This window comes from Trachurus trachurus, assembly GCF_905171665.1.
Source record: "Trachurus trachurus genome assembly, chromosome: 9".
NCBI lineage: Eukaryota > Metazoa > Chordata > Actinopteri > Carangiformes > Carangidae > Trachurus > Trachurus trachurus.
In genome coordinates, this window is record NC_139895.1 from 3,459,922 (window position 1) to 3,474,601 (window position 14,680).

A 14,680-nucleotide genomic window follows, 5' to 3' on the forward strand; every position below is an offset into this window, starting at 1 on the left:
TGAAGAGTTTCAGGACTCTGCAGAGCCTCAGTCTTTGTTCCTCCGTGAAGTCTTCAGGCTGTAGAACCAGCAGGAACACATGAGGTCCAGGATCAGAGAGACTCACACAGTCCTCTATAAAGTCTGTCAGTTTGTCTCCAGAGGTGTTTGGATGCAGCAGATCTGGAGTGTTGATGAGGACTATTTCTTTCTCCTTCCACAGTCCACTTTCTCTCTGACAACAGTCTGGTTCTTCTTCAGTGTTGAACTTGGTCTCTCCCAGGATGAAGTTCCCCACTGAACTCCTCTGAGACCAGCTGTTCCCCAGCAGAACAACCCTCAGCTCAGACACTGAGGAGACAAGAAATCAGCAAGAATATTAAAAAAAATAGTAACAAAGGGTAACAGCATCACTTTAACCAATAAGGGATAACATTAGAGTTATGTGATCAATATTATGTGTACCCATTCCCTCCCTGATCTTGCATGTGAATTTGCATGGCTATCTGAAGAAGTGTGTATGTTTTACAGCCAGAAAACCTTTTTTGGGTAAGAAACTTATGTTTTGGACCAAGTCTATATTTTGACTTGTACTGGTACTGTTGAATCAGGTAACTTGTGTAAGAATGAAGAGCAGGTTCTTAGGTAAAATGTGAGTCATTTCATTTGATGGTCATTTCAAACCAGTGGCGCCGCCAGTCGGAATCCTGTACGCACAATTTTTTTCATAGGTGAAAAAAAAAGAAGCAATTTTGTTTATTTTGAGGGGGTGTGATAAAGACGCTTGTTGTTTGTAACAGGCTAAACGTGCTGAGTTAAGTGATTGTTAAACCAAAAACTAAAACAACCCGGTTCAAAAACAGCTTTTTTTCCACTGCCATCAGGCTACTTAACTCCACTCATCTCCATACTCCATCTGTGTTAAATGTATAGTCTGTATGTAAATGTCTGCTCTAATGTTGATGTCTGCTCATGTATGTTAAATGTATAACTGATGTCTGTTGCCACACAGTACTATGTGCTGGCACTATGCTGTGCCAAAAGCAAATTCTGCCGACTTGTTGTGCAGTCCTTAATAAATGAATTGAATTGAATTGAATCACTGGAAGCCTAACGTAAAAGCCAGTGATTGTTGTTTACGTCATGTCATCTGTCACTTTTTGATTTCTGGTGCCTATTTACCTATTTGCTGCTGATTACGCCCGGTCCAGTATAGAGATGTCAAAAAGACAGTTGGGCCTTTTCCAGGCATTTGAAAAAAAGAGATCCAAACCCACGATCACAAACACACAGCAGAGCAGTGATAATGAAGGTGCTACCAGCACTGAGGCAGGACGTGAAGAAGCCACCAGTTGCGCATTTCTCCATGCCGGTCGGTGTAGCCTGTGAGAATGTGTCACAGAGGTGCGCACTCTGGTGCATCTAGCACAATCGGTTACGCGGCGCCACTGTTTCAAAACACCATGCTGGTGCAGCTGGTTAAAAAATGGCTGTCATTGGTGGGGATGATTATAACACCTTTTACCCTTTGTTGTTTTATTAAGTGTCAACCGTCTTTCATTTCACTACCATGGGCACTTATAAGCTGAGACATAAATGGCGTTTTTCCACTAGCGTGGCGCGGCGCGGCGCGGCACGACACGGCACGCTTTTTTTTGCTTTTCCACTAGCCCTAGTACCTGGTACCAGGTACCATTTTTAGTACCTCCTCAGCCCTGGTTCCAAGTGAGCCGAAGCGATACTAAAACGTGAGGTCAGCTGACTGCCTTCCACTGATTGGCCAGAGCGTCATCACTGGAAAGTCGTGAGCGTTACGTCTGACATGAGAATCAAACCCGGAAATTTCAAAAACAGAGCGGCAACAGCGACCGCCGATCTGTACCGAGACTGTTGTTATTCCTTCACCCGAGTCAAATGTTGCTGTGTGTAAAACCACACTGTGGTCTGTAATCGAGGTGCAGACGAGTAAGTTTGGAGCTGACGAGCGGATCAAAAAAAGAGAGACGGACAATGCGGCCCCGCGATCGCCTCCGCTGAATTTTGTTAATTGATGAAAAAAGAATTAACACTTCTATCTTTGAAAGCATTCAGATTTTTTAGAATGTGTCATCTGTAACTTTATGCTTTTTGGAGATCATTTCATCTTCAACTTGCTGAACTGTTCACATTAACAGAAGTCTTGATGAGTAGTGTTTGATCTAGTGCCATTAGAGTACCTTACATGCATATTACATTTGAGAACAGACCAATTCCATAAAGTTTGGGAACCCTATTTGAAGTATGTAGAGCCTGGTGTCTCTTGTATGTTGCAGGGATTTTCTTGAATGCTCATACTGTATATTTTTTCTTACTGAACCCTAATTATATAGATCTGAGCTGACGGTTGTTGTTTTTTTATTACGGTATTACGGACCGTTTTTTTTATTATTATTATTATTATTTGTTTTGTTTGTCTACTTGTTTTGCTTTTCAATCCTGTGGACCATATTATGTATCCATCCCTTTCTTGTAAGTTAAAGCAGAAGTGAGTGATATATTTGTGTTAATATAAGTCTTAAATAGTTATATCTTCCAACAGCAATCACTTACATAGAGTGTTTGGACTGAAACACGGGTCTGTCAGTCACTCTGCTCTGCTCTGAGCCGAAGAGAAAACATTTATCGTATCCTACAGTTTTTATCCAATGAGGAGAGAGAACGGCATGCAGGGCTGTGTGTGCAGCCAAGGGACGCCGTGAATGTGGCGACGTAGGGACGAGGACTGTTATGGTGCATTCAAGGAAACTCGTATTTTTCCGACCGTGAAGTGGTACCAGTTCGATCTGGTACGAGTTCACCGGTCAGAAGTTGCGAGTGGCCGTTATAGTGACTTTCACCGGTAAAACAGGTCGGAAAAACACGAGTGGGTTGCCTGAAACGCTACAAAGTCGTAAGTTGTGACTTGAAGCTGTAATTTACGATTTCAAAAGCCTGCCTGGAACGCAGCATTAGCGAAAACGACCGGACCACTTACTTCTGCTTTAAGTTAAAAATCAATAAAAAATATTGTTAAAAAAAAAAAAAAACAGAAGTCTTGACTGTGGGTGTCCAAACTTTTGCATGACACTGTCCCTCCTTCTACATGTTCCTCGTCTCTGCAGGTTGTTGTTGAACTTTTGGGCTTTTATTGCTCTGACTCACTGTTACTACGACCGTCGTTCACTAGTTATGTTTGATTTCACCGTTCTGTTGTGATGTGTGTGTATGTGTAGCACTGATTCAGTCTCCATATTGTAATATATATAGCAAAATTAAATTAATAATGTAAAAACGTATTGGATGAACCTACACAATAAATTACATTTTGTTTCACTAGTCCAATGAGAAATGTCAAAGCTGTGTAACTCACTTGTAGGAGGGAGACAGTCCATGCTTCTGCTGTGGCTTAGAGGCCTCTGCCTCTCCTCCTCTGGAAGAAAACCGGACAATAAGAAACAACAGTAGTGTGCAAGATACAGAGAAGTCCACTGATACAAGAACATGTATGATATTTATTTAAAACTTAACATATTGGTATTTTTTTTCATCTTAAAAAGTTACTGTTAACTGTTGAGCCTCCAATAAAGATTTGTCACAAGTGTTTGAACCGTATTTGAGAATCATTGATAAAAAAAAATGTGTGAAGGAATATTTGACAATTGATCAGTTATAGGATTTTTTAAAACTCATTAGGCTGTGGATGTTTTACAGTGGAAGCTGCTTTTACAACGTGCCACTAAATAAACTACAGGGGTTACTGTATATATATTGTATGTCTGTTGTAAATCTCAGCGTACTCACCAGATGTTGCAGCTGCTGCCATTCTGTCAGTGAGCTGGAGACACCTGGAGGAGCTCAGCTGGAGGCCGGACTGTCAGTTTGTAAAACACTAAAAACACAAAAAGGATCCAAGGCTGTTTTCACTGCACGCTCAGTAAGATGTTCCTCACTATCAGTGGTTACACAAACTTTACAGGTCACTGCCACTTATTGATCTATGATTCAACTCTTTTTCTCCTGTTCCAGAGTTTCAGGTGCTCCTCTATGTGCAGGTATAGGAACAGTAGCTAATTTGTTGAAGAAACTTTTCAAATCTGGCAAAAACATCCAAACCAAGTTCCAAAAAGTCTAAATTCATCTTCACTGAAACATCATAATGTTCTACATCGAAACTTTGCTCTGACTGTGGCCTTATTTCCTGCTGCAGGAAATGAAAACCCAGGAGCTGAGATTCCTTACAGTTGTAGATTTCTCTCCTTTTTCTACAAACTTGTTGTGTACATACCGTACAGCTAACGTTACACACACACACAGTTGAGGGATGTTTATTAATTATTCTATTATTTCGCACCGTGTTTTTCTAGCCCCACCTCACATCTACCGTTAACTATCACACACACACACACACACCGCTATCTCTGTCGATAAAATGACTTTACAATACAAGAGACTTGATCGATCTCCACTTCATAGATCTCGTCAATATGAAGTTGATCGTGAACTTCACTTACCTGCGTTTTCCTTCCATTTGCCCCGAAAAAGAAAGTAAAGTTTTAAAAGTTTTACATCGGCTTAACGAAAAAACTGGTTCACAAGTCACATACATGTATAAGGAGAGAGAGAGAGAGAGGGAGGGAGAGAGAGAAACATTCAAGAGGTATTTTTCGAGAAACAAAACAATTTCTGTCTTAAAATGTCGGGCACTGTATCAAAAATGGGCGTTAGTAGCCTAAGTGAAAATACGTATGTGGAATTGTTTCAGCTGCAACATCACTCATGGCCGCTGGGGGGCGCGCGCAATAATACTCCAACTGACTCCAACACACACTCATTCAAAAAACGCCAACTTCTTAAATTAAATACAAAGACAGTGATTTTTGACCACCTACCACTGTGGTGTCAGTGTTTAACTGTTCACTGTTCTGCTGGTCCATCTGAAAATAATCCTCTAATTAGTGAGATATCAGGTTTTAAAGATGGGAATCATTAGGGGTGTGTGTAGAAATGTAGAATAATACTGAGTGAGTAGCTACTGTGTGGTCAACATGTTGACTGTGGATTTGTATTAAATTGATGGCAAAATTTAATTTCCTTCTCAGCTCCTCGGAAAGTCGGCGAACATCATCTTTCAGGTCAGCAATCTTATTGTGCGCTTTCCTCAGTTGTTTATGACCCCGGGGACATGGAGGTAGCCATTTAGCTTAGCCTAGCTTGGCTGTAGCTTGTAGGTCGCCGGCTTAGTGTCCAGTAAAAGCAGAAAAAATAGCCACTGGTCGTCTTAAAAACACAGTAGGCTATATACACACAGTACACACAGTATAGTAACTGAGTATAAAAAGACTAAAATCTGCTAAGATACTGGAATAAAAGTCCCTTAAAAACAACTAAAAGTGAGCCAGACGCAGGAGTACTGACACACACGTCTGACAGTCTAATTGTCTGGACACAACCATAAACTCCTCTACATTCACCATTTTATTCATACTCAGAGTAAAATAGCCAAACTCTGCTACAGTAACATGCATCATTACATTGATTTATCTAAATCCTCCAGATCTGCAGCTGAACTCATGTTTGTCCTCTGGATGTCCAACCTACTGTCTTTTTGTGCAAACATCCAGAAACACCAGAGTCATTTTGTATTTCCAAACATACATGGTATAAAACTAATTTAGATTATTCAACAGTAACTTGGTAGTTAGATGTTAATCTGCAGTGTGACTCGTCTATATATTTTATAACTGTATCATTGTCACATAACTACATCAGAGTATTTCACACTGTTGAATGACTGGAACACATGAGCTGGATATCATCAACGGTCTCTCTACCTGGTGTTAGAGCTCCACCTACTGGACAAACAGTAGAATATCTTTAACCATCCATGATGTGGTTTGAGGTCGGTGTCTCAATCTGGAAACTTCAGAGAGAAATCTGATTCCAGCATCATGAGAGAGTGGAACAGAGATAAAACCTCTAAAAGGAGTTAATACACACAATACAAACAAGTCTAATAAGGATTAACCAGGATAATTACAAGTTGGTCGCACTCACCAAGGACCTTAAGAAGAGACCAGAATAACGGTTATTATCTCATTTGAAGAAAAGATCTTTCTCATCATCATAACGGCTCAGCCTCAGTTACCGACGCTTCTGGAGCCATTCAAATATAAAACACATTTTAAAATATATGCACACACACACACACACACACATTTTGTTTATACCTCAGCAGCTCACTATTCACTCTCCAAAGATGACCAGTAGCTACTACAATTTGTTGCATGAATAAATAATCCTTTGCTAAATGTAAATAAATTCAAAAACCACTGTGAAACCACCAGAACATTTTCCACATAAACGTACAGTGGTAGGCTACATACTTGTGTGAATGTTTTTTTTTTTAAACATGATTTCTCTTTGAACCTTTGTCTTGGACTCTGTACTATGGAGTAAGGAATGTTTTATAAGCTGAGCAATAAACTGATATAGAGAGGAATATCTCAGATCTCTAATCACCAGACTCAATCATCAAAATCATAAAAGATAAAAGATGCAACAATACAGCTAAAGAGTGTTAACAGAATCCTCCATGAAGGAATGCATGCATGAATGCAAGTAGAGCTCTGGGTGCAATCGTGCAAGGGTATGGGTGGTTTCCCCTTCAAATATTATACGAAATTATTTGAAGCCCTGGTTCTGTCTGTTTTCACTTGCTGCTGCTGTTTGAGGCTACAAAAGTTATTCTTGTGTTACTGCAGCCATGAGCCTTAGAAATAGAAATAGCAATAGATATACAAATAGGCTACCCCATTCAAATATGTTGTTTGTCAAAGTCCAAAAACGATTGGCGGCAGCATCCAATCATTTATGTGATTGAGTTTGTTGAAAAGAAATATGCAAAAAAACAACAACAAAAATTAAGGTCTATGACAAACATGGAATTATAGATGGCATTCACTAATGCATCATCAATCAGTTCAATCTGGCAGGGAGGAGAATAGCCATAGTGCATTGAATGGATAACTGGGAGACTGGGGTAAGCTATGTGGAAACTTATGTAGTATGGAAAAGTATACTATTATGTCCAACTCTCCTAATTTACTTTACTCAGGTAAGTGTCCAGAACAAACGGGACAACAGAGAGACGTGTCGATAAATAAGTTACAATTTTTATTAACAAGGTTCTAAAAGACAGAGTAAAAAAGTACCAGGGCAATATAGAATGATTTCATTTGGGGCTGGTAATGGTGGACCCAGTAACTTCGAGCAGCCAGACTAGATTACAGGACAAGGTATCTAGGGACCAAAACACCACACTTCTATAAGGTTATTAAAGTATGATACCAAATACACATCACACACATGCTCAAATTACACAATAAGGTGCTTAGACACGTAGAATCAAAGCAAAAAGGTGCCCCAAAAAGGCCTATGTGTCTGGTCTGAAGCAGCTGCTTACTGAGGAATAGGTTACTCAGCACCCAATGAAAGGGTGGAATATGCCCTTGTTTCTTAAATAAAGCAAAAAATAAAAAACAAATAAAGAAACATAAACCCACTACGAAATCAATAAACCACAGAAACAAAGGCCCGCCCTAACAAACTCATGTGGGGAGAAAAACAGCGACAGTCCTGTCTAATGAACAATTCCTGTAAGCATAAAACACATTTCTTTTACACTCATAAACAAAAGGCACGCTCCTAAAATTATTTATACATGTATATATTCTGTACCTTTAAATCAGTGAGACGATGCCCAATGAGCAGCGCGTCCCCGTCCGCCGACTGGCCGAAACTAATTACAAGACAAAAACATATTACACTCTACGTTCATGAATGAATTTACATAAACCCTCATACAACCTTATATAAGACTCACATATAACTCTGTACTTTTGAGGACCCGTGTCCCTGGGTTTGAGCCACAATTGTCCGGATTCTGCAGGAATCAACACAGTAAACAGACAATTACCCTGCCGTACGGCATGCACATAAACAGTGATTAATTAATAAAACTACATTTGTCAATAAAAGTTTGTGTACCTGATTTTTTTAAATTCAGTAGCAACTGAACAAAGCCTGGCGTCCCCTCACGCTGGCCGCGTTCGGTGTGTTCAGTAGCAATGACCCGGCAGAGGAACAGAGAGAGCGGAACCTGTTACCTGCCTACCTAAATAACCTCCCCAGGTGAGGACACGGCGCCGCCCGCTGGCGAGGACCCCATTACACTTAGTTGACTCATCCAGGTACTGTAGTGAGACACATTACTTATGGCGCATTTCCACTAGCACGGTTCGGCTCGGTACGGCACGGCTCGGCACGCTATTGCGTGTTTCCACTAGCACGCAGTACCTGCAACCGGGTACATTTTTGGTATCACCTCAGCCCTGGTTCCAAGCGAGCCGAAGCGTTACTAAAACGTGACGTCAGCCGACTGCCTTCCACTGATTGGCCGATGAGTGTCGTCACTGGAAGCGTCATAACCGCGCGACGACCGACAACAGAAATGTTCCTGCTGAAGCCTGTTACTAGAGAATTTCTAATATTGAGACTGGCTCTGTTATTACGTGACTTTATTAAGTTTTAATATTTTTTCATGCGAGAAAGTAACTGTTTAGATCCCCATGTGCGGTTAGTTTATCCAAACGACGGCTGTTTAGAAGTTTGCCCCGATGTTTTTGGGAGAAGTGAAGCTCCAGGTCCGAGCAGCGACCGCGACATCACAGAGGCAGCAGCCCGGCTCCTGACGTGCTCCGCCGGCCAGCCTACCACCGTCACCCCGAGGAGAACAGACCGCTAATTAACTTCCCCGATGGCTTTTTAGAGGTTTACCACCGGCCGGTTAAACTCTTAAATGTTGGTCTCATTGATGAAATCTAACAATTGTGGCTGTAGCAGCAGTTTGTTTGTGGTTAGAAAGAAGAGCAGCACTGCCTTGCTTGGGGTCAGCCTACGCACAGAAAACACCACATTTACATCAATAAATAAATGTTTTACAATGAACCAGGCCGATCTCAGAGCTGGTAGACTCTCCGGTAAGGCATATTGAACGGTTAAATGCCGTTAACGGGACGAGAGCAGTCAAAACGGCGGTTTAAAGCTAGCTACAGCGAGGGTAGGTTCACTTCCTGTTTACAAAGTAAAAGCACCAATTCTATCGTAATGGCTTTCCTTGTGATAAAAGGCAACGGGAGTTTTATTTTGTGAAAATAACCGGAAGTGCGTTGCTCACTACGGCTAGCTTTAGTAACGCCGACTTCGTTGAAACAAAATTGTAAACAGCTGGTATTTTGTCAGATTTTCAACACGTTGGGGATCTAAACGACTACTTTCTCGCCTGAAAATGTTTCAAATGTTGCTAAAGTTATATATTTACAGAGTTTAGAGCGTTGCTCGGCGCCGTGTAAATGACGTCACGGCGGCACTAGTGATACTCAGTTGTAATGGAAACACAACCAAACCGAGCCGAGCCGTGCCGTGCCGTACCGTACCGAGCCGAGCCGTGCTAGTGGAAATGCGCCATTACTTTCAATCTTCAGGAATTCTCTTCATGGCAAGAAAAAGCTAAAAATAATATGCAATCGGCAATGCTACAGGTAAGTCATAATGCATCGGGTTTGATTTTGTGATTAGGTTAAGTCAGTCTTTGAATATAGTAAACACAACTGTTTGAAATGCTGTCTACTATCCAGTCCAGTGTTATTGTTGTTACAATGCCATGTAAAGCCCTTTGAGACAAACTGTTTGTAAAAAAAAAAAACGGGCTATACAAATAAAATTGCCTTGGTTTATATTTTAAAGATTCTAACTACAAGTATGTCTCTTGACAGCACCCAGATGCAAATAGGGAGTGGAACTGGTGCCACTGAGACATGACGAACAATATTATGTGTGACCAGATGGACTAGAGGATAAGGTGCTTAATAAAACAAACATGACCCTGACCTACACTCCAATACAGATATATTTGTATAACAAACAAAACTCAAAGAACAAAAACAGAAATCACACTCAACACTGTGCATACATCAATTTATTTCGGCAGGCTTTTGGTCTGTGACCTTCTTCAGGCAGTATGTCTAAGTTCAGGTGCAGCACCTCTCAGGAGAATCCTGCCTACAAATGAGTGTGACTTTTTTCACTTTTCTATCACAAACAAAACAAAACAAAACAAAACAAAACAAAACAAAACAAAACAAAACAAAACAAAACAAAACACAGACATAAAATATATAATGTATTGGATTAACAGAAAAAAGAGTTAAGTTAATTAAAATGGTGTCATTTGATGGAAAATGTTTTTCTTTGGTTTTATTGTTAAAAAGTAGTTTTCACTTTTTTAGTTTAGTCCATCTGTAATGCAAGTTTCATAATTCAAATGTATTGCCTTCACGGGGCCTCAAAGTCTCAAACGTGACAGAAAAAAAGCTGATGACACAAAAATGATTGTTCAAACAGAGGATGAAGGACAAAGTTGTCATTCATCTACAAGACATCTTCCAGCTTGGCATGCACTGGATGAAGATTACACAGGTGCAATCAGCAGAGCATATCAATAGATATCAGCATATCTTTAAATGTTGTTAATGTACAAACACCTTAAAAACAAAACAAAACAAAAAACACTGTGCATAAGTTTTAGACATAGGTAAAAAAGAAAAAAACAGGTAAACTGTCAAACAAGCTGGAAAAACCTACCTTTGGTGGGTTTTTTTTTAAAGCATCACAAGTTCATACATTTTCACTGTACTTTATATAAAATATACGAAATACTGTATTTACAAAACCTGCCTCATGCTTGAGGACATATCATTTTCCAGTATTTGACATTTCCTTTCAGGACTTTTTGTCTTTTGAATATCTGCTTCCCTCTCAGCTTTACATTTTCTCTTTCTACAACGCACTAGCTATTTCTCTATACACTGCTCCACACTCTTTTCCATTTGAAGATTTAAGACACTTTGGATTGTTGCTGACATTTCATCTGCTATGTTTTTTTTTGCTTCTGGTTACACTATTGACATTGGCAAATTGATCTGGCATGGGCCAAAAGATAGGCTACTGTATAGCATCAGAAAATGGAGCACCTGTTTTTGTATTTCTTCATTTCATTTTCATGTCTTTCCTGCATTTTCCTCATTTCTTCTTTTAGACTTTCTTCTTTGTGGCGGGCAAGGTTGCGTAGATGAGCATATTCTTGCTTGTATTCCTTTTTCTCCTTCATTAATATCTCAAAAGTTTCCCTCAGGTCCCTTAGCTCCTCGTCATACTGTTCTATCATAGCTTCAAAGTCTTTGCTGTATTTCTTTTGGAATTCATTGAGTTCTTCAGCTTGATTTCTTGCTTCCTCCTCATATTTCTCTTTCATTTCCTCCAGTCTGTTCATATAGTTTCTCTCTGGTTCTTTTCTCCTTTTTTCCTCTTGTTCAATTCTGATGAAATCTTCTTTCATCTTTCTTTGATATGCATTCAAGTCATGATCATATTGTTCTTTGAGCTTTCGAATTCTACTCTTTTCCTGCTTTCGTCTATGTAAATTTTCTTCGTACCGTTTTTCCCACCACTTAGACCGTTCTCTCTCCCAGGCTTCTCGCTCTTTTCTCATTTTTTCTCTACTGCTCTCCAGCTCTTTAATCAACTCTTCCTTTGACTCTGATTCTGAAATTTGCCTCTCCAAAGTTTCAAGCTTTTCCTCCCATTGTTGTTGTTGAATTTCTTCCTGACGTTTCCTTTCTCTGTCCTCCTCTTCTCTCACTTTTTGTTCTCTCTTTCTCTCTGAACGCTCCCTTTTAATGCAGTTCTCCTTTTCCTTGAGTTCATATTCAGTCAGTTCTCTACTTGATTCAATTTCAGCTATCAGTTTTTTAATTTCTCCTCTTGTTTTTTGCATTTCTTTTTCATGTTTTATTTCGAGTTCCTCCTTCATTTTCTTCATCTCCTCTTCCTTCTCTTTCAGTATCCTCTGCACTTCCTTCTGTATGGCTAACTCCGCCTCTTGGAACATCTCAGTGGTGTAGCAGCTACCACCATTTCCCCTCACCATAGTTTCAACTTTGGTCAACAATTCACTGACTTGTTTGTGGTTTGTCAGATTTCTGTTATTTAAGACGTGGTATCGTCCCCCACAGTCATTTATCAGCTGTTTTACAAAGTCAGCACACTCTTCTTCTATGTAACTTTCTATTGTGTCTTCCAGATCATCTCCTTTGGTGAACGTAACGATGATGAAGTCTCCTGACTTCTTACCAAAAATCTTCTTGATCATTTTCACAGTCTCTTTTTCCTCTTCTGTGAATCGACCAATCTGCAGCACCAGCAGAAACACATGAGGTCCTGGAGACAACATGTTGATGCATTTCACAAGTTCTTGTTGAACCTCATCTTCATCAAGGGTTGTATCAAACAAGCCTGGGGTGTCGACCACAACAACAGAACGGCCATTAATAACTCCTGTTTCTTTCTGGCAAACCCTGGTCACAGACTTCTGGCTGGGTTTGGAAGTAAAACATTTCCGGCCCAAAATTGTATTTGCTGTTGAACTCTTCCCAGTGCCAGTCTTCCCCATCAACACTATTCTAAGAGGGTCTCTGCTCTTCCTTTCACCACTACTTACAAACCCACTGCTGTGTTTCACATCCTGAAGTTGGTCTTTGAATTTTGAAAGCTTCTCAATCTGAGCCCTGGTGAACATGTCCTTAGTGAAGCATCTGGATCCTTCAACACTCATCTTGTTCACAGTGTCCAACAGCTCAGGGATCTGCTGTTTGTCCTTGATGTTGACAACAACAGATCTTCCTCCACAGCTCTGACTGAGTTCCTGGATGTCTTTGCTTTGAGTTACAAAGTCAACAACAGCTGGAGCTGTAGGATCTGACTCCACAGTGAACATGATCATGGTGAAGTCACTGACTCTACAGCTGAATGTGTTCTGGATGGTTTCTAACTCTCCTTTGTCTTCATCAGTGAGGGGACCCACAGGTAGGACCAGGATGAAGCCATGGACGCCCTCAGGATCACAGAGGGAGATACACCTGAGTGATTCCTCCATCACTTCCTCCTGAGGTTTTCCATACAAGGCAGGAAGCTCCACCAGGGAAACCTGACGTCCACACACCTCTCCCTGATGTTTAACACACTCTGATGAGTTAGAGACTGAATGAAGCTCTGTCTGACCAAAAATGGCCTCAGCTGCTGAAGTCTTCCCTGCTCCTCTCCTCCCACACATAACCAGATTCAATGGAGGTTTGTAACACTTAGACACTGTTATTAAATCAGCTTCCTCCATTAGCGTTAGATATCCTCCTCTGTTATTACTCACTACATTTTCAATTTTCTGCATTAACTCTTCTAAGTCATTTGGATCTTTTTTGTCAAGATCGATTCTGTGCTGCCTATGATTACAATCTTGGATGAGTTTTCTCACAGATAAACTCTCCTTCTCAGTATGTGTCACAATGACCATTAAGTGTTTAAAAGCATTTTGACCAAAAAAACTCAGGATGAAGTTCAGTGTTTTCCTGTTCTCCTCAGTGAACTCAGAAGGTTTCACCAACAGCAGCAGAACATTTGGTCCCGGGTGGGATTGAGCCACACACTTCTTCATCTCTTCTCTCACTGCTTCCGCAGATAAACTGAACATATCTGGAGTGTTAACAACATTTGGTGCTTGTCCTCTCCACTGTCTTTGAACAACATCATATTGAGTGGGTTGAGAGAAGTCTTTTTTCTTCACAATTAAATCAATGAGTGATTTCTTTATGTGTAGGCTCTTTCCAAACACCACAATCCTCAGCCCACATCCTGTAAACAAAGAACATCAGAAGTTTAAGGAAGAGTGTCTGTCAGATAGTTATGGAGGACAATATTGCATAACAATATTTATGCATCTCTTAATATATGTTTTCACTTTATGTGTCTGTATATTAATTAAGTACACTGAAAGCAAATATGACACAATAACTTTGCATTATAGAAATGTGACATTATGCAGACTTTGGCTGATTATGCTAAGGGACTGTGTCCACCAAATGCACTACTTTCCATACAGATCCTATGGAGTTTGGCACTCACAGTGCCCTTGGCGGAAAAAATGCTCTTGGCGGAAACTTTTTGTTTGTTCGCCAATGTCATTTTTTCCACACTGATCAATCCGAATCAAGAAGGGACGAGACTTAAAGCAGATATCAGTGGAATGTTTTTGTTAATATAAGTCCTAAATAGTCCTATTTTCCGTCAGCAATCACTTACATGAAGTATTTCAGCCTAAACACGAGTCTCTCCGTCACTCTGCTCTGCTGTAACCCGAGGAGAAAATTTTCCTTGTGGGATACAAGTGTTATCCAATGAGGAGAGAGAACGGCATGAAGGGCTGTGTGTGCAGTAGGGATGTGGAGATTCACCGATTCATATCGGTGGTCCGATATAAACGTATGCGATGCGACTGCACCGGTAGATTCAGGCTACATCGGACATAATTTATGGTTGAATTTGCGATGCATCTCTTCTAGCCTTCTACATCGGTAAATTCCATGGTTAAATCGATCATTTCATTTTCCGAGGCAACCTGAATGCACCACCGCAAAAGCCGTGCGCAGCCTCCTGCCCCTGACAGGCAGCAGCAGTAGCAGCAGCTGTAGTCAGAGCCACCAAGAAAAGTAAACAGTCCGAGTGAGGCGGTGGG

The 14,680-nt window shown here is 40.6% G+C and overlaps 1 protein-coding gene across 1 annotated transcript; it reads right to left on the reverse strand.

The window, feature by feature from the left end:
* Positions 1-53: 53 nt before the first annotated feature.
* On the reverse strand, positions 54-13,121 carry LOC310991822 (GTPase IMAP family member 8-like; the record flags this gene model as incomplete). Its single annotated transcript, XM_083979753.1, has 3 exons — positions 11,839-13,121; positions 109-330; positions 54-58 (listed from the first exon to the last, which is right to left on the reverse strand). Exons 1-3 carry the CDS (start codon positions 13,046-13,048, stop codon positions 54-56), a joined length of 1,437 nt encoding a protein of 478 aa, XP_083835879.1. The 5' UTR covers positions 13,049-13,121.
* Between the last annotated feature and the right edge of the window lie 1,559 nt (positions 13,122-14,680).